This window comes from Psittacula echo, assembly GCF_963264785.1.
Source record: "Psittacula echo genome assembly, chromosome: 15".
Classification (NCBI taxonomy): domain Eukaryota; kingdom Metazoa; phylum Chordata; class Aves; order Psittaciformes; family Psittacidae; genus Psittacula; species Psittacula echo.
The window spans coordinates 7308817-7336044 of NC_137751.1; the positions used below are offsets into that span (position 1 = coordinate 7308817).

A 27228-nucleotide genomic window follows, 5' to 3' on the forward strand; every position below is an offset into this window, starting at 1 on the left:
GACTAATTTGATACTATATCAAATTTCAGCAGTCCAGCTTCCAAAGGAAGACTACATATCCCTGTGATACCTAACAAACAAAGTACTTACCTGGTGGGACACTATAGCGAGCTGCATTCATATCAGGCTGGGGAGAGGCTTTATTAACTTCTCTTGGAGATAGCCTGTACGGTGATGCTGACCTTGTTGCTGTGTTTTGCACTTGTGCTTCCTGTTCTATTGCTCGCTTGACCTCAGCATAAGGCATATAGGCCACTGGTTTTCCTGTGAAGGTTAAAGTTATCAGAAAGAAAAAACTCTGGATTAGAAAATGGAGGTAAAAGGTTCAGTTTACAGCACAATTTTAACACAGGGCCTACTCAAGTGTGAGATGTACTCATCAGGTACAAATGTTACAATTAAATGTAGTACTAAGGTACAGCTTCATTTAATAAGCTCTTGCTTCTATACTTCTATAGCCAAAGCTTTGAAAAACTTTCTCATATTTTCTGTATGTGAAAAAACAGTATCTGAATCCTTCAGGTCCTTCAAGGGAAAGCTCTACCACTGAAAAAGATTTCATTTCAAGAAGATTCCTTTCCAAATCCTGTGCACCAGCCAGGTTTATATACAAATGCAGCCAGACTTACACACCAATCCCACCAGACAAAAGCCTCCCTTCCTTGTTTGCCCAAAGAAGTTACAAATCAAATTTCAAATACTAATATTGCCCATCAATGGTGCTAAAAGGGAAAAATACATTTTTCTTTAATTCAGACACTTAAAAATCCAGTACCAGAACTTCAGAAATTCCTTTTCTCTGGCAATGGACAATTTAAGTATTCAAAAATTACGAGTCAGAACAAGTCTAGTGCAGCTGTAAAGTTGTATCTTTAATCTCCATAAAGAAAGGATCTTTAATATTTTATCTCATGGTATTGTGTAGGTTGTCAGGCTCTTTAGTTTGACAAGATGCTCCACAATACCAGCAGTGTTCTGATGTATGCAACACAAGGTTTCTAAATAAGTCTGTGGGCTCTCTGCTGCATGCAGCAGTTGATGGACAAGGTTCATATGCACAGCGTATCTTAGGAAGTAGCTGTTGTAACCGTCTGATGACAATCTCAATTCCTTTTGGTTTTCAGACTAAGATGTCCAGGCTTGTAGAACTTATTTACATTAACCATGTTATCCCTCCCTCTCTGTTTGCCTCAATAACCACCTTGATTTTTGCTGGCAGAGGCTTCACCCCAGAACTTTCCCACACTTCATAACTGCGTACTGCCAATGCCAAGAGTTATTCAGGTAGTTTTTCAGTTAAATGGTACTTTTAAGCAATCCCAGACCTTCCACCTAAAGAAGCAACTTCCAAAACCCACAATCTTACCCTCCCTCCCCAGATCTTCCATCTCCCTTCTCACTATTTAAACAGGCAAAAAAATGGTTATGTTACTTTCATTTTACTTTGGTAAAAGAAATAAAGGTGAAGCATTTTCATAACATAATTTAAAAGTTATGCATATTAAATCTACTCAAATTTCAAAAAACGTGATAGTTTCTGTTGCTAATACTGTGGAGACAACAGAACACATGAGCATATAAAAATCTAAAAATGCAGAATTAAGCAATGGTGATAATATCTCTTAACATTTTAACATTTGGCACATTAATCTTAGTTTATTACCATGGTACAATGTACATGTTTGTGGATTTATTCTTTTCTAGGAAGCAAAGGTGAGGTAAAAGGTACACACTTCTGAGGTACAGAACTGGGCATCCCATAGGATATGTTTTTCTTGCACACAGAAAAAACAACGTTCTGCTAAGCTGTTTGTAATTTGCAAGCTGTTGATGAAATAGCTTCAGTTCAAAGAATGAAAATATAACCAACATACACAGAGAAAACCCATAATATAAAGGTCTATAAAGAAAGCTAATAAATGCATTCTGTGGCTCTTAAGCAGCAATTTGGACAATGTAACATCTACAGTGTCCACATGAATCACGTTTCGGTAACCAGCAGCTCTAACAAATATGTCCTCATTTAGTCACCCTGACAGATTCTGTGAACAGTTTTAGCATTGCTCTCTACTGGAGGTTACACTAAGAGCCACATTCAGGAAACACAGGTCTAGATTGCAGAGTTCAGTTCAAACCCCACCTTCGCATATCCTCTATACATACAAAAGCAACCAACCATCATATCCTCAAGAGAAAGAACCTTTCACACAGCCCTTCTGAGGACAGACAGGCTGGAGTATGACAGTTCTTTTATGCTCTGCTCAATGTCCATGTACTCCAGTGCAGTAAAACATTCCTTTTAATTGTGTTCATACTCCTTTAGCAATTCTATTGCATCTTCATCTTAAGTTTCTGAAAGGTGCTCCCCCAGAACACGCACTTATCTGATTCCTCTCACCTGCACACCTAATCTTTCTCAATCTCTCTCGCTCCCCATGGCAGGGGGATTGGAACTAGATCTTAAGGCCCTTTCCAACCCTAACCATTCTATGATTCTGTGTTTGAATTTCACCTCAGTAGAGCCATTTTTTTCTGCCTTACCTAAAGGGGCTACAAGGTATTTGTAACAACACTGTAAATGCAGCAGGTTCTCTGTAGCAGACAGGTTCTTTTAATCAAATGCCATCAGAAAGCACTTAATTATTGGTACACTAAACTTCCATTCTTAAATGAGGCAGCATTGTAACACAGAGACATAAAATGCAGGGCTGTTTCCATGACAGATGTGAAAACACCTACCTTCCCACTCAACATTAGGGCTCTTGGAAGTACCACAAGGGCTTACAGCACTTCGATACTCCATATCCAGCTGCTCCTGCCTCTGGCGTTGCTCCTCCAGCAGCGCTGACTCATGCATTGCTTTAATGTGCCGTTGATACAGTGCGTAACCACTCACTGGTGTTCCAACGGGAACAGTACAGGGACTGCAAGAAACCTACAAGAGCAGGAAGGTATTAACATCAAGTACATTACTACAGGTGCTTACTAAAGTAACTATCTTGCTCAATGCCTCCACTGCAGCGGCTGCAGTTTATGTATGAGTGTTTCAGGTGATCCACACTTGTTTTGTAAGCTACTACTTGTGTATTTAATTTATTTTCCCCCTCAAAAGCATGATAACAAAGCAAATGATATATTTCTTCATTCGTTCACAATTGTTTGCTGCTGTAGTATTGCAAATAGTTTTAGGGACAACAGATACTCCTTCAAATATCACTTAAAAAGCCCGTACCATAGGTGGTATGACGGCAGCTCGGTGGTGAAGCTGTTGCAGGTCCATCTGCCCTTGCTTTATCGTGGATGATACCAGTATTGACCCAGTGGGATTTAATAGTGAGGGCTTTGACTCCCTGCTGAAGATACTGGAAAGGGAGACAGAAGGAAGGGAAAAAAAATCACCATAAAGACAAAGATTAAACATCTTACAAAAATTTACAGGCAAAAGTATGCCTCTCAACTTATTAAAAAAAAACACATTTAGGACACTGGACAAATAGCTGAATGATCAGAATCATGTCTGTTTTGTCCCACAGCACATCTGGAAGAAGAGGCAACAGGTGCTGCTGTATTTCTATAATACACAGAAACACCAAAAGAAGTGTTCAGAACCTCAATACAGAAATTTCTGTATGCAGTTTCTATATGCAAAGTACTGCAACAATGCAACCTTCTTTATAAGGAAGGTTTTTGGGGGAAAAAATATATAGGAAACACTAGATATAGCACAGGAAATAAAAAAAGAGTAGTATACAACAGACTATTTTCACACGGAGGGCTAACATATTTGTGAAATGGAAAGCTGATGTCTGAAAAGGAAAGAGAGTGTAAAACCACCATCAACTGCACTTTTCCACAGACCACATGCAGAACAATGATACTGGATACTTTTGACATTTAACTTGGTACTGCGTGTATATTAAGGCCACTGAGAGGGAGGGGGCACTGGGCCTGGTGCTACGCCATGGTTGCACAGGAATTGCACCAAGAGAATACTAAAAGACTTTAAATATTATCAGTGGTCAGCCATTCCCAAAAGATAAACAGTTCCAAAGACATGCAGTGTTGTCCATTTATAGCCCTATATACTCATGTGGATTATCCAGAACGTTTAGGGCCAAGTTTCCAGGAACTAGGAAGTTTGCAAGAAGACACTAGAGAAAATGGCCATCCATTTCTCAGGACACTTGCCCATTAATTTAGGAACACTGACTGGTAAGAATGAGAAATACTTCCACTAATCTATCATTAAGAGCCTTCAAGAGATTCAGTTCTACTGATTGATATAGCATGGTTTTACGACAGTAACTGGGTACAGGACTCCAGAGCTTATACAAGCAAACAAACATGAAATGTTAAAAGGTAACTAAAATGTCAATATTTTATCCCCCTAGATTATTATCTTTTTTAAAGCAATTTTCATCACCTACTAAAAGATACATTCAGGCTGTTTTCCCAGTCAAATTCAAGGAGTTTTGGATGGATTCTACTAAACTGAGTTTGTGAGAGCAAGAATCAATTATAACTTCATCTGCACATTTCTGTTTCTACACTCAGTTTTTTTACTAAAGGGAATGGAGAGCCCACTTACTGTCCCACACTCACCAATCACACTATAAAAATAATAGATGGCAATATTTGAATGCTAAACAATTAAACTCACCCTTGTCTATCAGGTTCTCCATCAACCTCCTCATCAGCACTACAGGTGGCACTTGAATCATTATCTGAATGGGATTCTTGTCTTGCAGTATTAACCTGTTGTGACAGACTATAGTCCATTTCCTCTGGTTCTGACTTTTCCTTCGGTTTCTCCATTTCTCTCTCTTTGGCATCACTCTCTATTTTCACTTGAATATTCTCTGGTAGCCTCATTTCAGTCTCTACAGGTTCTACTTTGGTATGCACTGGAAGAGTAATCACAGGCTTAGCTTCAACTGGATGGCTTCTACTGTCAACTTCCATAGGCTCTTCTGCCTCATTATTTATTTCTTCCTTAACCTGTGGTTCAGGGTTCTGACTTTCAGCTGCTGATACACTTTGGGCTGTTAAAGAGGGAGATGTGCTGGCTGCAGGTTTAATGGTAGATTCTTGTTCTGTTGTCACCTCAGCGGTTACTTTTGAAGCAGTGCTCTCAGATGGAGTTTCTTCACTTGGTTTACCAGGTTCTGCTGGAGTTGGGGATGGAGCACTTTCTGTATCAGAACTATTTTCAGCACCTGGCGAAAACGAAAAGTTTTACAAAAAAAATCACTCAAATCTATAGACATGCTGACTCACAATTCTTGCTGTAAGTTAACAGTTCTAGTTTACTTCTTTTGTGAATCACCATTGTTTTATTGAAAATGCCTTCTTTGCACTGTGAAAGGTGAAAACCGCATCGACACCTGGATACCAGTTATATAATGGTATTGATTTTTGTAGTAAAGAACCTTCCTCCTCTCTTTAGCCTAATTCATGAACTCCATTATATTATAGATAGCTTTCAGAAAAATTGAAACATTTATGAAAAACTAAGGCAACACCTAGAACAAAGATGATATATCCAACTCTTATCTTCTGATATGATTCTTCGTTCCTTAGAACCACATCATAGAATCATAGAATGGCTTGGGTTAGAAAGGACCTTAAGATCCTCTAGTTCCAACATCAATATTTTAACATCCATTAAAGAAAATGGATGCAATAAAGATCCATCAATTTTAACCTATCAACTGTAAAAACAGCAATTAATTTTCACTTGTAGAAATGGACAACTTGCTGAATTGCACACATACAGACTGCAGCTTAAAACAATATTAACAACTAAAAACCAAAACACCCACATTTAGCCATATGTATTTGAACATTACATTATGAAGTGGAACATAGATTTCTGAGCATACAATTGGCACAAAACATAGGTCCCTTTCTGTGCACGCACAAGTTGCCTTCTGAGAAAAAAGTTACCTTCACTGTCTTCTGGATTCTCTTCTTCATTAGATGCTTCAATATCTTCATCCTCCTGAGCTGACACAGTTGAAGCTACACTCTCACACTGTGATACATCTCGCTCCTCACGGGGCCTTCGTGAAGACTGGTAAAAACACAGCATTTAGGTTTGCAAATATTATTTCCTTTTACATGCATTCTCATTTATCAATCTGAGGTTAAAATGAAAGACAAACTCTGTTTAGTACAGATTCATTCACAAGAGCACACTTAGAATCTCAAGCCAGCTTTTGCTGATAGGTTTGGCGGACAACAGAAGTACTGCAGCAAACACAGACAATGACGCTTTCACTTAAGTGAGAGAAGACTAGAATAACACTGAGTTTAAAGGATTTCAACACTCAGAATTCCACTTTAAATGCCCCAAAACTTTCAGTTCCTGGGCTTCTGCCAATTCTCTTGCTCCGTTTTGCAAGGTTAGTGATTACTGTGTTTCAAAGTAACTGCTTTACAGTGATGACCTGAATTTCTATAGTTGCTGATGTACTTATGAGCAAAGTGGTTTTCAGATCACTAAAGAATTCTTCAGGCTTGAGTGTTCTGATACAAAATTTTCTATTGAACTTTAAAGCAAGAATTGATTAGTGTCACAGGTCAGTGAGCATCAGCCACCTTTTCTAGGACATGTATGTCACAACACAGATCCAAGTGGTGACTGCAAAACAGTCTTAGTGAAGCATGATGAATGACTTCAGAAAGATGCCAAGTTTTCCCCTGCAAAATATTCAGCACCCATCATCCTTACCTTCTGTTTGTGCTGTTGGAGTAGGCTGTCCAGATTGTGTCTCCTTTTATAGTTAAAGTAAAAGTTCTTACACTGAGCTTCACTTTTTGTCCCAACCATTTTGGCAATTGCTGCCCAGTTTCGTCCATGTTCCACTAGACCTGTTCAAACATGTAAGAACCAATATTTACTATGATACATAATTAAGCTCTCCTAACCCTAAATAAATGTCTATGGGAAGGCAAGATACAGAAGTACTGCTGTCCTTAAGAGAATTCTCACTATGACAATGTACTTGATAACTACTTACGGAGTGAAAAAAAGCGATGTCAACCTGAATGTCTGCTTATGAAGCCTTCAAACTTAACTCTTTGCTGCTGCTAATATGTAAAACTTCTGCTAAAATATTGATTTTATGCATAAAATTTACGGGTAACAGTATCTGCCAAATGAATAGACACGTTACAAACTTCATTAGCTTTTCTATGAACAGAATGTCTTATACAAAAGCACATTACTTTAAGAAATTACATGACACACACACACCTTCACAACATGGACATGTGTGAGTCCATGTTGTATTCCGTGGACCAAGTACAACATCAAACAGTTCTAAGTAAGCCATATGAAAACAGTCAACATATGTCTCAAAAACCTGATTTTGCCTGTTAAAGATGTTTGCTTTTTTTCAGCAAATCCTGAATTACTCATTCAGGGTAGTGTTGCAAAATATCACAGCACTCATATTCTGTAATTCAGTAAATTATTGTAATTGTGTAAAAACAAGTGTTCAGAAGTAAGTCAAAAGCTTTATAAGGTTTACCTTTCTTAGCAACTTCCATTTCTTCTTCTGTCCAGCGGGATGTCTCCACAGGCTCTGAAGAAGCTGAAAAAGAAACAAAAACACTGATCAGAGAAAGGACCAGGATTCACTGTTATGGCACCAATCGTGCATCCTTCAGTCAACTAATCCATTTACATTAAGGCTTGTTCAAGTAATTTAGGAAAGCTGCTTTGGTCAGTGGGAAGTAGTCAATCTCCACTAAACCAAGTTAGGGATACAGTAGGAACCACCTCAATGAAAAATAAAAGAAAACCAAAAAATAGTAAGTAAAAACAAGCAGGAAACTAAGTAGAATTCAACACAAAATAGTTCTCTTTCACATATCTAGATTTGTATCATTCTGTTTAAATTTCTGAATGGCATTAAGCTGCCACAGCCTCCATTTCCTTTTCATAAATTGTGCCATTATGCACAGCATGCAACATGGATCCTTCCACAACTTTCATCAAAAAATAATAAAAAGTAGGACACTCTAAAGCATCTAATCCATTGAAAAGCTATTTTGGATTTTCCAGAGAACACCGCAAAAATGGTTAAAAAAAGAAAAAGCAAAGCCCACTAGTGCCTTAGTCTAGCTGCTGACAAAATCCCATCACATCAACTGAGCAAGAATGTCTATAAAAAAATGTTTACAGTTAAATTAGAACTGATTTGCCCACTTTGTTCTCTAGGATACTCAGAATATCTGAGCAACAAAAGAGCTGAGGAATCAGGAGCAAACTGCCACAGCAGAGCACTGCAAGAAAAACCAACACAACCAAACCTGCCCTGCCATCCTGCATGATTATTCACTAGCCACAAGGTACTCTGTTTGCTGATATTTCTGCACCACCACAAATTATGTTAGTCTTTTCAGAAATGCATTCAGATGAAGCATAATCTCTTTTTAACCATGTGCCAAGAAAGTAACATTTTATTTTAAAGAAGCCTCTTGCCATCCCTTGCAGAAACAGCAACAAAAACCAACTTGCTAGGATCTGTTTCAGCTTATGAAACTCCTGCAAGTACTCAAATATCAGGCCTACTTATTTAACAATATCCTCTGTGAGCTACAGCGTCTAAGTCAATCTCTGTCAAAGGCTTTTGGATCTCTACAGATCCATCATTAACTCTGCAAAGAGAGAAAATGCAGTTATCACAGAAAGGTCAGACTGCCTTTTCCAACCCCCACACGATTCTAACAGTCATCTGATTACATATATACTATTCATGAAGTCACACTCGTGAAGTTTAACAGTACCACACAGCCACAAAATACATGCAACCCTAAGAAAAAAGATGCACAGAAAAGGGCCTTATGTCAGTGAATAGCCTGATGACCAGATGGGTCCCCGAGTGTCCTATAAATGCTACTCACAAGGTTCTGGTGGGGGTGGAAGAGGTGGAGGTGGCTCTTCAGTGGCTGCAGCTGCAGCAGCATTTGCTTGTGCAGCTTCATTTGTCATTGATCTGGTGATTCTGCCCTTACGACGACCTTGGCTATTGGCAGTTTTTCGGCCCCTAGGAGCAGCCTGCTCCCTTTCCTCAGTTTCCTCTGGTGCAGCTTCAGTTTTGTCCTTTTCTTTGGTATTCTCTCTGGGATTAAGTAAAACAGAATTCAGTCACATTCAGATAGCCACCATGGACAGATATTCCTGAATATCAATGTAAAAAAAACCCATAAAGCCAAACCAAACCACAAACAAAACTCCAAAAGACACCTTTAGTGAAACAGAATTCACTTACTGCCCACAGTTTAGAGTTGCTAGAGTAATAACATAGATACATATAATCAACTTCAGAGAAAACATGAACTGTGATGCGAAACAAGCCTAAACCAACAAGTTATGAATATTATTACACGTGCAAAAAAATAATCCAATGGCTTTTTCCACCAGTCTGATTAGTTCAGCAAGACAGAGAAATCCAGACACCTAAAAAAATTGTTTAATGTACAAACCCTAACCTAAATAGGAACAGTTTTCAATCCAGATTTCACTGCAGGCTAATGCGAATCCTTCTGATCTTTGCAAAACAGAAAAATGCAATCTAGGCTGAATGAATACATTTTCAGTCCATATACTTACTTAGATTCCTCCTTCTCGTCCTTTTCCTCCTCATCCTTCTTTTCCTCCTCTTTTTTCTCTGCTTTGTCTGCTTTTTCCTCTTCTACCTTCTCTTCTACCTTTTCTTCTTGAGAAGGACGAGCAATTTGCTGCTGAAATGAAATGGGATTTACATATTATAACAACTTGATCACATGGAGATGCAGCAACTCGTACAGGCTTCTTTTGAAAGTGAGCAAAGAGGCTGCAACATACACGTACATGTGTCAACTATTACATGTACTCTTGTACCCCACACTAAAAATGAGAGGTCTGACCAACATCTTGCATAGTAATGCTGTTGCTCCTCTCAAATTTTATTTTTAACATTGTCCGTTTTGAAACAGTGAAACGTGATAGCTCACAACTTGGAAGCAGATCTCATAGCAAAAAAATTACAACCAACCCTAAGTCACCTTCTCAACACTGTTGTTAGTAACTAAGAAATATAAAAGTTCAAAAAATTGGGTCAGGCTTTTTAGATTTAGGCTTCCAGTGAATTTGCAGAAGGAAAATTATAGCCTAGGATTTTATTTTTTTTAAAAACTGTAGTCTTTATTGAGATTATAGTTTTACAAGCACATTAAGCACTAGCAAATGACAAAGTAACTGCCCCTTCTTATCCTAAGGAAAACAACACAAAACACTATTTACACATTCCTTGTTAAGGGACTCTCAGTCCTTGTCTTTCAAAGCAATACAGATGACTACCATGTGCAAGGGTATCTTATTTTTGAAAGCACACAAATTTGATTTTAACTTTCCAGAAGGTGCAAACAGGAATTAATAGAAGAAATTTCTCTTACTGTATGTGATCACACAGAATTACCAACATGGTCCCTTACAGCTGCTAAAAAAATAAGTAAATAAATCTGAAAAAAAAAAAAAAAAACCCTAAAAAAATTTGTACAAAAAGTGCGGCATTGTTTTTGCTATACCTTATCACACATACAAAAAAGCTTCTGCATTCCCTGTCTGACTTCACTGTTACAGGTGGCCTAACATTAGGCAAGCCAAGTATCCGATAATGTTTTAAGAAAGCATTAGAAGAAAAGACACTGTTCATCCAGGGAAAAAACAAACAAAAAGTATCAGGAAAGATCTATCAAATGTGGGTACAGAAAAGATTTCATTAAGTTTTAGTGTTGTTATCCTCCCCAGAATATATTTAGGAGCTTAAATATTGCTTTTTGCCATCCATAATGGTGTATCCATACATGGCCAAAGCATCTAGTTTTCCAACACTGCTGCATTTCTATATCCCTAGCTCACTTGCAAATCCCTTCCTCTCTCCAGGCTAAAATCCCAAGGAGTAGTTGGCTACCACTAAATAAACCATGTAGTAGCCTACTCCCTAAATTACCTGAACCCTTACATGAAGCAAACAACACATGAATGAATACTGGTGATGGGCTTCAAAAGCCAGCAACCCATCAAGCATCTGATGCTAAATCCATATTGCACATTCATGCTGAACAGTCTCTATAATGAGGTGATGAATTGAGTGCCACAAAAAAACCCAACCTTCCTGTACGAAGCACCATACAAAAAGATTGAGAAAAGAAACTGAGGCTGTAGGTGAGGTTTTAGCAGGCAAGCCTCCATTTAAAGGCAAGGGGAGCGGGAGGAGGAAGAAAGAGCTCTCTTCCTCCTCTCTGAAAATATCTAAGTTTATTTAAAATGAATGATTACAGTTCAAATTCTGACATATTCTTTAAATATGTTTTCATAAGAAACTACAGAATATAAGTGAAGGTGGGGAGTTGGATATGGCCACACAGGAGTTTACACTAAAGGGGTTTGAATGGGTTAAAAAAACACTGCCTTTAATGAGTCATCCATTCAGAGGAACTGCAATACCCAGATGGTCTCACTCAAATATGGTCTGTGCAGAACCAATCTGTTCCTTACCAGGCATTAGACTCTGCAAATCAACTTCAAAAAGCAAGATATATGTAATATTTATATAAAGCTACATTTCAAACAATTTTCCAAAGTACGCTTGGCAATTCATGGAAAGACAATGATGGAGAACTATGAGATTGCTGATCTAGGACTTCATTAACTCAGATTTTACAATCCATTGAAAAATTCCTCAAAATAGGCTTTTCTTTTTCAACAGAAGAATCAACCTTCTTGTAAGTGTAGCAGCAGGTGTCAGTGTTTCACTAACAAAACTGAGGCTGGAAATAGTCACAAAAAGGTCTTGGTTTTGACATTTTAATCATGTGAACTGGAGCAGAAAGCCCAAACACTAACCACTATCATCTTCCCGCAAATGATTAGCATTTAAGATGCTGCCATTACTTGATTATGCAAGAACAAGATGTCAGAGACAAGCTAAGATAATTTATTTCCATCATGCTAGATTGGCCTCAAAAGCAGAGTTACAAAAATGCATTTTGAAGAACAAAAGAAAATATTTTAAAAATAAAATCTGTATTTTACACATAATCTATTTAGAAAAGTTGCTGAAAATCCTCTGTTCTTTTTGCCTGACTAATTTAACATCATGCTTTGTAAATAACAGGGTTCGCTATTTCACAGTGAATTTATTTAACATGCATATCAACAGGTCAAGTGCAGGTTAAACACAAACCTTAAAACAGTGGAAGCCTCGGTCGGCGACGTACCTGCACATTCATCTGTTGATTACAACTTTTACTATCCAGGCCAGGGGACGGGCTTTAACTCAGGGCTCAATTCAAAAGGACAAAACCCACACCAGCACCGACATCACACAGCTCTTTAGCAGAGGACGCCTGACCCAGCAACGTGCTTATTCCAGGAAATTGTGTCATTCTGCCACTTAAACTGCCTACAGCAGAGTTGCCCATCTCACATACAACCTTTTAATCTCACCGGAGTCACCAGAGGTAATCCCCACCGAGCCAGGCTTGATTGGCCGGCACAGACATCCAGCAAATTTCTGTCTCATCAGATCACTGGATGTACCAGCTGCTCTGAAGACACACGGCTCTATCTGCGGCCATGCACTTGTGCTGAGCAGGCAGCCAGAACACAAGAACACAGCTCTGACCCACCGCTGCTTCTCTAGGAGAAACTTTACTCAGAGAGAACCCCCATTCAAGGAGGTATTTAAGGAATTCTCTATAATCTCAATGCAAAAGCATCGTATAGCCACACTTTCTTCTGATAATTCATTAAAAACTTGCCCTTCATTTGAAGGGTCATATTTGGTTTACAACACACTTGTTAGTTGTCTCTGAACATTCTGCAACAGTTTAGGTAGCATTTTATAAAAAGCCCTTCTTAGATATATTTGACGACACAAAATAGTATCAGAATTTAATAAGCTTTACATCTCTTGATGGGTTACAATCTAGCATTTAGCTCCTCTAAAGTAAAGGTGTCCACACTGAAACTTGAGTCAAGTTGTACTTGCTACATTCTCTGAAGGATTTCACCATCATTACCATGATTAATATCTTCTCCACTGCAATACTGCACTTGCTTACCTTCTAATTTACAAAAATATATGAAGTATTAAGAGTTTAAACTGAAGCACCCGTTACTGGCATAAGCTCATCTTGAAGCAGATCATAAATCTTACATGACTTGCCTTTGCTGATCAGCAAGGAAGTTTCAGGTTGCTACTCAGAGATATGAAAAATATCAGCTTCAAAGCTGGGGCACAGGAGGGAGAAGGGGGATGAACTGCATTCTGCAACCGTAAGATAAAAGTTCTGGCAAACAAGGCAGTTCAACACTCCCAAGTTCTTTTTTTACTAGCTGTTACAGATGTTGGTAATTAATCATTAATGAAATTAAGAAATGCAAGTATGATTTTTGGTACTTTGCAATTCCTTACTACAGCATTACTAGACACACTAACCACAATACTTCTGAATTTAAACTTCCAGATATAGTAAAATTTGCCATTTAGAAGGCTTAGAGTATTTCCTTGAGTTTGCAAGTACACGTCAACATTCTTCAGACCTATGAAGCCTGACACTTAATCTGCATCCTTAAAAGAGCACACATGAAGCCTGTCTAGCAGTTGCCCAAATTTTAGTTATCTGCTGTAATACTTAATGTGGATTAACAACTAGCAATTAAGACCTACAACCCTGGTAAAATTCAAACAGCAAGTAATTGGAGTTGTACAAACAGCAACTTCAGTGTTCCTACTCACACACTGAGTTATTCGCATATAAATTAGCAACCACAGGAGCAGTCACAAAGTCACGCAGAGCACCTTGTGCTTCCCTTTATAGTGAGCTAAATTCACAAATCTATGTCCTTGTGTACAGGGGTGTAACCAAAATCTTTCTGGTTTATATGAATTATCCAAGAAAAACAAACAATTTATGGATTAAGAAATCCAGTTGGACTTTGAGCCTGACCACCAAGCAAACATCACTATTAATTTCTGCCTTTTGACAGACATTGAGATTACGAAGTGATTATATTTTGCCTGGTGCAAGCCATACGCTAAACCTAATTTCTGTTGGTCCCAACACAGGATTTCATGACGGATTCAATACAATGTCTATGGCAGGGTCCATAAAATGAACTGTCATATTAAGAAGTCACACAAATGTGCATAGGAAGGAGATATTCCACAGAATTACAAACAAACCAACCAGGAACACCCTTGAGGTCATGATTACTCACATTAAAAAAGGGAAAAAAAGCAGTAAATAAAACATTATTAGTTTTCCTTCACCTCCCACCCCCTGTATGTAATATACTTGCTGTATCGGACAGTAAGGCAGTTGTAAATATGAAACAATAGAATAACAATACCCAAGTGATGAATAAATTTTAGATACCTGGTTTCTTCCTCTGCGTTTACCATAATTTCTTCGCACAAGGGCCTTATAATTTTCATTTTTCTTGGTCAAATAATAATATAATACACAGTCGGGAACATTCTAAAGTGAAAAAGAATTAAAAAACAAGATTAGGTTTTACTCATATAAGATACTATAGGCTTGGTATTTAATATCTGTCAACACTTAAACTATTCAGCTCCTAGACTAAAATAAAATTCTATTAGGTTTGTTTACTCAGCAGGGAAATGAATTCACACACAAATATAACAATATAACTATGCATAAAATTATAGTGTTAAACAAGTCTCATGTATTCATAATATCCCTTGGCTACTTCAGTCTGCATGATTTAATCTATAGTAGACAACTTGCAAGTTTGAAAGCTCCTATTTATCATGACAGCCGTACGTATTCAAGATTCTGTAGTAAGTCTTGGCAAATCCTAATTCTCCATTAATTCTTACACCAGTTCTGCAAAAACAGTTCTAAAGACTAGAACTAGTTCTAAAGACTAACTCAGCCAGCAGTAGGCTCTCACTGACTTGAAAGGTGGTGGCAAGACTTCTTAGAGTTACCACAGTAGCTAAGCAGAGCCAATTATGTCCTTATCTAAGCACAGAGATAGTTAAAGAAGCTTACCTGCTTCAAAAAGAAAGTATGATCAAAACTCAATGAAGTGTCATTCTCTTTTATTGTTGTCAACAGTGTCATTTCACTAACTTTTGTTAGACATTTGCATGCACTGATTGTGTTACTGATCAAATATTATAAAATCCTGTCAAAGCAGTAACTTTTTTTGGATTTAGTTTTTTTTTTTCCAGGAAGAGAAAATGATGCTGGGATAAATGACTTACATTTGCAAAAGTTAAGGAGCCCACCCTAGGCTCTACTTAAAAAAGGTCTTACCTTTCGTTCCAGGTAGGAAGCAATTAGACCAAAGTTCTTGGGATGTTGGACAAACCTTTTGTAAATCAGAAATTATTGAAGTTTAACAACATAATTCATGATCAAATAAGCAAAGCAGACTTCCAAACAATCTGTTCCATCAGCAAGCCTTTGATTTACACAACTGAAATTAGTCTAAAAAGCCCAGGTTTTGAATTGTGCAAATTTCAAACTTAAGTACTTAAAATTAGCTGATATAATGAGATCATATACCTAATCTTTTCACTTTAATCTCATCACAGAACTCAGATACTTTTGAGAGAAATTCTTATCTAAGGACTAAATGCATGTGATGAGCCTACTCAGGTGAAAAATAAGAGGCAAAGTCTGAAACTTTCACAACGTTTCATGCATCCAACAAAGAATATTATCAAATATTACTGCACAAAAGCTTCAGCATTCCCGATTTAACTGATGTTTACTGTGGGGTTAGGTATTTAACTGTCATTTGCAATGCAATAAAAATAAAAGATAAGAAAGCTCATTACTTTTCCTTAAAAATCTCTTTCTCATGGTCGGTCCAGACATTCATGAATTGTCTGTCTTTATAGACTTTCATGGGATCCTCCATCAGACCATTCATATTAATAAACTTCACTCGTCTTTGTTCTGCATCAAACATCATGGGAGGAATGACAGAAAGCTGACGCATTTGTTTTTCATTATTCTACAGGCAAAGAATAAAAGAAAAAGTAAAGAATACAGAAAGTTGCTCCTAATGTTTACAGTTCTTGAATTACACAACTCTTTAAAGCTCCACCACAGTATACATTCACAGTTAGTCTGAAACTTCTTTTTGCCCACATAACCCTTCTAGAAAAGTTGCCACTAGCCCAATGAACATTTACACAGTCAGCTAAAGGAAATAGTGTTTCAAATGATGAAAAACTAAGCTGGTGCAGGGTTTTAGAAAGGATGAGTTTTCATATTTGTTAGATCTGTGAAAAACCAGGTTGTAGCAAGCCTGCAATGAACACACGACACAGGAGAAAAATCTAGGAAAGATACAATTAGGAGGCATAATCCATAAAAGTATTCATAAGACCTGTTTCAAGCCAAACTTCCCATAGATTCTCTCAAACCAGCCCTCAAAGTTTGCTCTTATAAAAAAAATAAACCCTCTGAAAGAGACCTTCCACTGCCAATAAAAGGATATTGAGTTATTTGCTGTTCTGCTACAGCACAGTACAGACAATAGCCTCACCTCCTGCTCAGAGAGTCCATCAATGATTTCAGAAATCTCATGTTCACTTCTAGCAATAGTTGCTGAAAGTCCAGCCCCTCTTTGACCAACTCTAGAATGAGGGGAAAACAGAAGTAGTGAGGATAAAGTGGAAAAGAGCTGTACTTTCACATTTGATACACAACATTGGACAACCTTCAGAATTCCTTAAAATCCTGTTACCAGTCTCCCAGGTCAGTTAGGATTGGTCTTTCGTAAGCAGTGTCAGGGTACAACCTCTGTTCATGTACTGCAAATTCAAACAACTGCTCGGTTTTACAGGCAAATGTGCAAAGCTCACAAGAAGGGCATGCTTGAGTCAACATCCAAGAAGGAGTGTTACCAGTGATTCTATTGCAAGCATGTGTTTTAGGACACATTAATATGCTTCTGTTGAGCATGAGAAACGTTCATCAGTGGCACAGAAATCACCATCTTAATCAATACATCTGAGACACTGAATAACAGCTTATTTTTTTAAAGAAAACCCACAAAATTTCACCAATTTAATCAAGTTACTAACACAGTGCTGAGATTCATCACAATAAAAGGAAGTTTTCAACTTTTGAACTAACAGGGAGAGCTGTAATTTTGAAGAATTTTCGCAGCCAGTGATCTTTACACTTAAGAATATCATAATACATTAGGGCACATGGATCAAAAAGCATTTCAGAAATAAATATCACTGAGAGACATTAACACCCTCATTTGCTCCAAGATTCTATTGAAGTAATCAGTTTGCATGAACTCTGTCAAAAAAAAACCCAGACCAACTCTTAGTATTTCTACAGCAATAGTATTAGGAGCACAGCTCTAGACAAAGATGCTATTACATTAGAGAACATAAATACAGTGTAAAGAGATGGCCCCTTCCCAAGCAGTTCGCAGTTACAAAGATGAGATGTGTTTTTAAAGTAAAAGCTTCTCACAGATAGAAGTGCTGTTTCCATTCTAACAGTTTACTTTTTCCTCTTCTCTTGACTCCCCAAAGTCAGATCCTGAAGCCTTCACGATAAATTGCAAACTATCTGATATTTCTGTTTTATGAATTAAGGCGATTTAGACAGATGGGTAGGATGAAATCTTTATGGGGCTTGAACTCTCAAAGGTGTATTAAAATGATTTCAAACATTTGATAAACACATTTTAACACAACCGAATCAAACCTGACCTAATTTTAATGTATTACCTACAGTACCGTAGATATAGTGAACTCTCAAATGAATTGCACTTCATTCCTTTTAAGACTTTTTGTACAATTTCCATTTAAAAAGTGTCTGATAGATTAAAATTAAATAATAGAGACTTAATACTTCATAGGCAAAACCACATAATTCAAAAAGCAAATGTGTCTCGAATAAAATTACATGGCAAGTAGAACAAAAGATCACTCAAATGTTAATTAAAGAAGTCAAATGATTTTTTGAGTGTGTAGGCTAATGAATATAGGGATCATGAAACACAAGAGTAACAGAGACACCCAGTGACAGAAAAATAGAAGGATAAAATAGGGCGTAGGCCCAAAATGAACAGGCTCACTTGAAATTGACACTCCATAAATCTCTCTGTGCACTTCAGGAGCTTAACTCATAGTCTCACTGAACACCACAACCTATGAGCCTTTGCTATTTGCCCCCTTTTCCGTATTTCTTTCGGAAAATATGGGGTTTGAGCAAATCTAAAAAAGGGGGATAAGGAAAGCACCAATTTGGACATCACTAAAGCAGCCCAACAGGACACCAATCTGATGAAGTTTGTGCTGACAAAACTGACAGGGATCGACAGGAAAGGGTGAGACATAAGACAGTAGATATACAAGGGCAGTCATGAAGATCCTGAAGATGTGAAGTGAAATGAGCTTAATTCCATGAAACACAGTGAACAAATGAAAGAACATTTTAGTTTATATTGTACGATACACTGATGTTCCTTTTAAAGGAATAAAGCAATGAGCATAAAACAACCATTAAGCTGAGCCAATTTTGTTGTAATTCTAAAACTGCAGTCTAAGATGTATCCTGTAGGAATATTTCAAATTCTTGGTAATACCTTTGGAATCGTTCTTGCTGTTCTCTTTGCTTCCGAATTTCTGGAAATTGTTTTTCATAGTATTCTCTTGTTTTGCTCTCCTTTGCTTTCCTGCGTGGATTATTTTCTATCCTGTCAACTTTCTTCTCCCATGCCTCCATCAGCTGATCATAACGTTGACAGATTTTCTGTTCCTGTTAAATTCCAAAAGTAAACCTTGAACTAAACAAAAATGCACTAAGACATCAGTCCACATAACATGGGTAGGCTCCCAGAATGAACAACCATATTTTTCCTGCTCTAGTGGCTTCCATTTTGAAGATGACACACACCCAATTTTAAGGAGAGAAGGTGAGAAGTGGATATAAAAAAATGCAGATTTTGAATATTACACCTATTTCTCTGTTTCATACATCACAACAGTATTTGGCAACTGCTATTACTGCCTTCCAGAAACCTCACATCTCCCGGTACCAGACTTTTCATTAGTGGAATTGGTTTGATTTTTATTTATTTGAAATGTTTACTTAACAGAATGGGGTTGGAATGATCACAGTATATCCTCAATCTCAGCCATATGGAGGGAGCTGCTGCTATTTTAAAAACCCCCCAGGACTGTAAGAATTTAAATACTTCATTACATTTTCATGGTGGGATCTTCCAATTCAATTTATGATCTTCTGCTATTCATAATAACAATAATGATCTTTCAGACACCACCCAAAAGAGCCTTTTGACTTTGTATGCCACTTGCTACAACAGCATGCAAGCAAAAGCATTAAATCTATTAATACTGGTATCTAACATATACAAGTTGGATTAAAAATGCTGTCAGACTTCAAAAATGAGAAATCTGCCCTATTTTCTTTCAGATATTATAGCTACTATACTAAAAAAAAGTTCAGAGAGAGGCCAGGCATGACAGTTAAAGATTTTCATTGGGTCTCTTTCATACATACTCTTTTAAGAGGAAAAGCTTTTTCCTTATTGTAGTTTAGATGGTTTTCAGTCAAATAATCAACAAACCAGTTGTAAACCTGCAGTTTATTTTCCAATAAATCAACATAATTTTAGCTTAAGATCTTCTTTTTCTGATCGACAGGATTTACATGACATTTGGGGATGTAAGTCAAGGATCCAGATGGAAAACCAACTACTATGTGCTCTTTTTACAAAAACATGGTAATATTACCCGTTGTTTTCTTGCATGATTTCTTCTTTTAAAGAACAGTATTAGCTTTTTCCTCATCACTTGGTTTCTGGAAAACAAAATCAGAACAAAGTACATAAGAAGTAAGCACTTCAAAACTACTCAACAAAGCCCATTAGATGCTAGATGTCAGATCATTATTATGAAAAGTATTTATTTTTGGGTATAGAAAGCAGAGGGAAAATTCCTGATGAAGCAATTATCTAAGTAATACTGTATTTTACCAGATAGAAGATTCTTGAAGATAGGTAGAACACGCAATTGAGACACAAAAGCTTCCAATTTCAAGCTAGGTGTTCTCTTTCACCACAAGAAAAATAATTTGCTAAAATGAGTAAATTTGGCTTAGGATGATACACTTTGGGGGAGTGTAATTGTAATTCAGCCCTGAAGCTAAGAGGTTTCCAGTATATTGCTAAAAAAAAATAAGTACACAGCTACATTTGAAGAAGTGGAGCAAGTGTAGATCTCTTAACAGGCACAATAACAAGAGATTAAAGCACTTACGTTTTGATGTTTTCATGGTAGACTTTTGTGTCTGATGGTTGGTTGTAAAGTGGCTGCAATTTTGGATTGGAAAAGGTACACTTAGGATGTCTCAATGTATGTAATTCTAAAAGTACATGCAATGTTTTTAACAATATTTTAGTATTCTGCTAACAGTGCACTCAATCTGAGATGCAGCAATCTGAAAGGACTACAAGATATTCAATACAAAGCACAGGTTACTTAAAATTAGATTATGACTAGTTATGTATATAACAGTATTAATTTTCTTTTCATATTTCAAACTGTTCTCTCAAGTAGATTCCAATCTGTTTTTAAAATGACACTTATGTGATCAACCAGTTCACTCAAGCCCCAATTCACCAGTGCATTTAAACACGCAGTTTCTATATACATAAACACAGAACTACATCTGTTCATCACAACAGAATTACAGCAACTGGCAACACATAAAGAGAGGGGGGAGGGAGGGGGTGACGGGACCAAAACCAAATCCAAGCACAACTTACCAGTTCAACTTTTGGACCAAGACCTTCAAATATCTTGTGAGCTTCTTCTGCTTTTTTCTGCAAGCAAGATTTTTGTATAGTCTAAGTAAGTAATCTGAAATTAGGGTCAGAAGGGTACCTGAACTCTTTCACTTACACTAGGTGCTAAACCCTTTTCTGCCCAAACTATATTCTTAATCTACTTCTACAATGTTGCCTCAGCAAATCAAGAAACCTGTACTTGAATTGTGCAGTTACTACTCTGATCTCTGTGTTTGGAAGCTGACAGAGCATAAAAGCAGAAACTGATCACTGCAGTTCATTTAATAAATAATACAGCAAATAATTGTCAAGAGGAAGAGAGGTGTCCAGTAAAACAAAAATTAGCTAACTTTGAAAAATAGAATTAAGAGACTAAAATCCTCCAATTGCCAAGTCTGAGAGTGTGAATCAATGTGTACATACACAAACATGGAGGTACATTAAAGGTCCTCCTTCCCTCACACTGGTTGAAGACCTCAAAATAATTCTGACCCTAAAGGAGGCAGCTCTAGATAAGACAGTTGGCTTTCACAAATTCATTTCAAGCCTGTACAGTCTTCCGAAGCCCTTTCTCAGCATAGAAGGCTATCTGAAATAACCCAATCTAGCTCAAATTTGCTTCTTTCCCCCCAGTAGCTGTATGTGTTAGCTGTAAGGCATTTGCAAAGAAAAATATGGAACAGACTAATCCATAAAGCAGTTATTATTAGAAAGTGTTCTGCTAAGTTCTAACTTCTTTCCATGTAAATTCAATCTTGAGGAAGTATTTGGAACTCACAGCTGCACAAAATAATGATATATCAAGAAAATATTATAGTATTACCCTGGTACAATGCTTTTTCTGGACTCAAACGATTTAAAATTTAACTCTAGCCCTATTACCTTAACCAAATTTTAACCAACAGTAGCTGAATATTAAAAGTAATTATCCTAAACTGCATGGTTTGAAGGTGAAAGCTGCCAAAGGACTGTCCTCTTGTACAACTGCAGAAGATACCAAACAAGTGCTACAGACACAAATGGCTTAATACATCTTTAATAACCCTTTAAGTAAGTCAGTGAGTATTGGCACATGCTATTAGTATTAAGCCAATCAATACTGCCATTCTACACAACACATAATTTCTGATGTAAGAACTCAAAACAAGTGCTAAATGGATTCACAAATGAATCAAGCTTGCTAATTCCCCTTGTATATAGAATACTGTATGAACAGCTACTCAAACAGAAGCAGCTAATTGATTACTATATACTGACATGCTACTCCACCTCAGGCAACACAGAAATGGGCTTCCTCATCTCCTAGCACATACACAACATAGGGAGTGCAATAGCAAGTTCAAAATTCTCTTGTAGAATCCACCAGTAATTGGTTAGCAGAGAAAGAGTAGCACAGCAGCCCACTAAGATGTACATATTGCTGTACATTGGTTACATCAGTTTTTATAGCATAGTAATTGCCTTAATGTTCTGTATTAACTAAATACATCAAACTTCAGAGAGAGCTGGGGGAAGGGGGAAACAGTCTGAATGGAATGTTTGGGACACAGTTCTACTCTAGAAAATCTAGTATTGTGTTGCAGTTTTTTACCACCTCAAATTTGCAAATATAGTCTACTGCAACAGAAGTTAGCTGTTCCTCTAAACTACAAAATAGAATTGGGAAATTAAACAAACATATATCATTCTCACAAAAGAGCACAATACATTCAAAACCAGCGGATATCCAACTCACTAATCTCAAACTACCAGGGGGAAAAAAAGCAGCAATCACTTTGCTGCTGTTTGTGATCTACTGATCTCTTGTACTTTTATCACCACTTATGCAACACAAGCTCACAATTCGTCTACATACTGCTTCTTCATATCTGTTCGTTTAACCAAAGTGCCAGAAGTCAGAGTTTAAAGAGAAGGCATGGAATCTTACAACATATGCAGTTTTTCCCCTTCAGCCAATTTAAATGTGGGGTCTTCAGCCAAGCTTGTCAGTTTTTATGTGAGGAAAAGAGAATTTAAGACTAATTTCTGAAGCATTTTTTCATATCCATCATGTGTGTGTTCATATATACCCATCTGAACACCAGGGTCTAGGGATGAGACCCACAGATGTATTACCCTAGACTGCTTGCAAGATAAAAGAAGGATCCTGTGATCATAAACAGGCATGAAAATGTCATTCATTTAAAGAAGTAAATGAGTATTAAAAAAGGGGTGGGCAAATCAATAAACAGATGGAGCGAAAACTGCCACGTACAAGTAAATGAAGACGTAATGAATTTTAGCAGCAGGGTCAGATTCACAGCTATGCTATTCAACTAAAAAGCGCTCTTACCCGATTCTCATCGTAAATGATTTGGACAATACTGCGGTGTTTCTGTTCCACTGGAGGAGGGGAGACAGGCCTCTCTGGCTCTGGAGGCTTAGCAGCTTCTTCTTCAAGTTGTTGCTAAGAGACGAAAGAAAGAAAATCAGCCATCCGTACCATGTTACCCTCACCAGTAATTAGTCACCAGAGATAAAATATGCAGCTGATCAACAGCTAGCACCGCCTGTTATTCCTCTTCTTAACTGACAAGAAGTGAATGAAATGGTTTTAATGCCAACAAGGGAGATAAGAAGACTATTTTTTGTACTATTAGTAAACCAATGTAAGTGTTTACAGGACTCACCTGCATTGAATAAGACTTCTTTTAGCTTGATATTTAAGACACTGTCACATTTATCATCACTATTTAAGTTTAAGCAAAAAACTCTGGGGAACAGTTACATCAAACTTGCCTTCTCATGGAGGAAATCATCCACAGCACTAACTTTCTACATTCTAGATATTCCAGTGTCACTATTACTACTGTCTCATTGTTTAAATAGGCACAAAAAGTACTAAAACTCCTCATCATTCCAAATGTACTTCAGAAATAAATCACTCCACATGTATTGAAGTTCCAAGATTGTTACAATATCAAACAAGCAAAAATATCAACAGCAAAAAAACCCCTGTAATCTTTTCCTAGCTGCTACACTGCTGTGATTTGCTTTCACATCAAATAAACCTGGTTCTGAGACATCTTCACTTTTTAATTGTAAGTCTCCTTCACCCATGCCTGTCACAAAGATACAACAAAGAACTTCTGACACTAGGGATCCATCCTGCCATACAGTACTGGCTAGAATGGGCTATACTGCCACACAAGATTTCCAAATCTGAAAGTTTTGCAGGAAAAACCCAGGCTCAATTACTGCACGCAACAGAAACTCACAGCCAGGTACTCTGTGACATCCTCGGGATTTTTCTGCTGAAAGAAATTTTATAGGTCACTAAAACTAAAAGACACTTTAACAGGTCACTAAAATTCAGACATAATTAAATGCTTCCATACCATAAAAACACACCACTCCAGAGTTGTCTATTTGTTTTCCTGGACATACAAGTTAATGAATCCTATTGTGCAACTTATTTCCTACAGAGGTTTCACAGAAAGAATAAAAAGGTAAAGCTGGTACTACATCTATGGATCTTTGAAAGCCTTAAAAGGAAAAGGAGACAAGGACTTTGTTTTTGCCAATGAATAACAGATGCCTAAATTGAAGGGTGGGTTTTGTTGGCCACAACAGCTACTGGGAAAGCAACAGCTACTGCCAGAAAACATTTCCTTTGCCTCCAGTGGCTGAAGTGCAGTTCTCTGATGCAAAACATAGCCAGGACCACCTAAAAAAAGTGGTATTTCCTCCTGTATTTCTCCGCTGTCTCTGTTTACCCACATCCCACTTTCCCCAAGGCTGACCTTAGCTCCAGATGTTAGGATCTCTTGCCCTTGTGAAAGCAGATGATCTAGGGACTTTTGTACAAGCTCTGGTTTTAGAGATGCATGCAAGGGATTCTCCCCTTGCATAGACTGTGAAAGAAGAAAGATGATAGTCTCCCCTCACTCAGCAGTCATCTTTAAAGCTGAAATTACAGTCACAGTGCCCTTGTTTCACCAGTTATCTAAAAAAAGTTCAATATAAATCCATCTACTGTTGGTGTTCTTCTATGGCCTCCTCCTAGTTTCAAAAATGTTAAAAACTACATGATGTCCAACCCGTTTAAATATTCTAGCAAAATCATATGCATAATCTTCCCTTTTTAACTTGTTCATTTGGCTCATGTAACAAAAAAATTCACCACCACCAAACAAAGCTTTTCCACACCTTTTTCACTGGCAGATAACAACAGTAGTGTCTGTTATGCTTACTTGCTTTTTCTTCAGTTTAAGGATTTGCTGTTCAACTTTCGCAATTTCACGATCTACGCGGTCCATGCTCTGTATCAATTCTTCCTTTGACAGCTTTGAAGGTGAAGCATTTTGGTCCTCCCCACAAGGCTGACCAGAAATTGGAGAAGATGGTCCCTCATGCTTTCCTCCAAAAGCCGGGTCCTTTCATGGGGACAGCATGGTGGGAGAGATTGAGAGAAATCAGTCATATTGATAACATGTGAATGAGTGTTCAGTAATTAAACCAGCATGCATGAACTGAAAAGAATTTCCAGTTATCTATATCTCTGTTGAGGAGATGAGTTAAACTTTTAATATTTCAGTTTGTTAATGCTCTAAATATTTTAGAATTAACTTGACAGCCCATTTATGATATCATAATCTCAAAGTCCACCTTCAAAACTAACAGGACACTTCAGTGTTTACCTTGAAACTGAAATAAGATTAAAACATCGCCCTTATCTTCCTTAAAAGTAAACAGTATCTTCTATCTTTAAAGGAAAGGTTACTTGAGAGCCAATTCTCAATACTCCACACATATACTGATGAGGATATTCTTGTAACCGTGACTAGCCTGATAAGGTACATCTGGAGTCAGTTGTGGTTAATTTAAGTTCTCTTGAACTTAACACAACTTGAAAATGATGACTTAAGAGAGGACAGGTCACTATTTATTTGGCTTTGATTTTTTTTGTCTTTGGGGTTTATTTTGTCTGTTTTTAAACAACGTATTTCAACATGCTTTATGTTCTAACATCCACACTGTTGTACCTTTTCTTTGTTTATGTCCTCAGACCATCATGCTCCATGACTACCTAGTTGGTAAATGTTAGCTCAGCAATACAGCCCTCATTCAAGCCAATCTGACTGAAAGATGACGTGTCTGAATGACTCTTCTCCTCAAGATAATACTAGGCTGTATTGCTAAATTTAGACAGTAAATTTCCACATGTAGCACCTGGATAAAAAACTCAGTTACATATGAACATGTTAATATTACTTAGTTTCTCCAACCCCCTTTGATCTTTGCCATGCAACACAGCAAGTTACTAAGAAATCACATGCTATCATAATTTCACTTCACAGTTTATTCACATGATAAAAGGAATGGCAGAGAGAAGACAAGTAATCAACTGTTTAAAAGTCTGGTGCCTACTAGATTTTGAATCCATGTGGTGAAATTTTTCTTTACATGATCTGGGTCTAGAGACTTGAGCACTCACCTTCAGGAGTCACACCCATTACACAGCACCTTTTTGGTGCGTGAGGATGAGTGCTTGCTTGTGTGCATGAGAGAAGGTATTGAATATCAGAGAGATTCGTCTGCTCTATATAAATAGCTTTCACTAATATTCAGTATCTACAATAGAAAATATCTACACCAAACTACATTGTCCTACATTTACCCAAAATGAAGCAGTGAGCATTACTGTTATGTAAATAAGCAGATTCATTTTAAATGCTTAAGGAAAAGGGGGTGGAGGGGTGTACTTTGACCATTCAGTACAAATATTACAGAAAAAAACAGATCTGCATTCATCTGCCAGTAGATTTCAATTGTAAAGCAGAAATATTTCATGCACTATACCTTAATCATTTTGCAAATGAGTTTTTAATAACTTAGGAGTGTAATGGCAACTCAGAACATCAGTGCCTTTACTGTGTTTGAGGCAGACTTATCTTCTTGTTCTTTTTATAAGAGTGACACTGACTCACGACCAATTTGTGATAATGCGTAACATTAAATTTCTGGGATTGAAAAATGAGCCTAAGCAAATTAAAAAAAAATTACCTAACAGCAAAGAATTTATTTGCTCACTACAACATAGTGAGTTACACCTTCAGCATTGCAACCAGAAACACCTTTACCTTCTTAATATCTGCAGATCTCAACCCTTCCTGCAGAGGATGTACTAAAGGCAAGACAGTAGCTGCACTGACACGCTGAAAATGGGTATCGGAGACTTGCTCAAGACGTGGTCGCTTAGATTCCAGTGAATCATGATCTGTCTGAGATGGACCTGGATGAAATTGCTGTTCATATCCAGTTCTCCTTTCCTGAGGCCTAATACACAGAAGAGAGACACTACTAAA

The 27228-nt window shown here is 37.3% G+C and overlaps 1 protein-coding gene across 10 annotated transcripts in view; it reads right to left on the reverse strand.

Moving 5' to 3' along the window:
* The window catches only part of NCOR1 (nuclear receptor corepressor 1), a 66408-nt gene that overhangs the window by 19145 nt on the left and 20035 nt on the right, over positions 1 to 27228 (reverse strand). For 6 of the 10 annotated variants that reach the window (XR_013958052.1, XM_080629866.1, XM_080629869.1 and 3 more), the window contains exons 4-23: positions 27004 to 27199; positions 25114 to 25296; positions 23214 to 23327; positions 20861 to 20917; positions 20352 to 20404; positions 19827 to 19893; positions 18656 to 18828; positions 16589 to 16679; positions 15873 to 16051; positions 15346 to 15400; positions 14437 to 14538; positions 9623 to 9753; positions 8914 to 9131; positions 7536 to 7598; positions 6734 to 6873; positions 5947 to 6073; positions 4661 to 5216; positions 3233 to 3362; positions 2740 to 2935; positions 91 to 264 (exon numbers count right to left, since the gene is read on the reverse strand). Coding sequence is in view for 9 of the 10 variants with exons in the window: in XM_080629866.1 (XP_080485992.1) it covers positions 91 to 264; positions 2740 to 2935; positions 3233 to 3362; positions 4661 to 5216; positions 5947 to 6073; positions 6734 to 6873; positions 7536 to 7598; positions 8914 to 9131; positions 9623 to 9753; positions 14437 to 14538; positions 15346 to 15400; positions 15873 to 16051; positions 16589 to 16679; positions 18656 to 18828; positions 19827 to 19893; positions 20352 to 20404; positions 20861 to 20917; positions 23214 to 23327; positions 25114 to 25296; positions 27004 to 27199 (3005 nt within the window). In the remaining variant the exon portion in view is untranslated. Of the gene's footprint in view, positions 1 to 90; positions 265 to 2739; positions 2936 to 3232; positions 3363 to 4660; positions 5217 to 5946; positions 6074 to 6733; positions 6874 to 7535; positions 7599 to 8913; positions 9132 to 9622; positions 9754 to 12239; positions 12384 to 14436; positions 14539 to 15345; positions 15401 to 15872; positions 16052 to 16588; positions 16680 to 18655; positions 18829 to 19826; positions 19894 to 20351; positions 20405 to 20860; positions 20918 to 23213; positions 23328 to 25113; positions 25297 to 27003; positions 27200 to 27228 lie in introns of those variants that run through there. The other 4 variants (XM_080629867.1, XM_080629871.1, XM_080629872.1 and 1 more) reach the window with 4 other exon arrangements.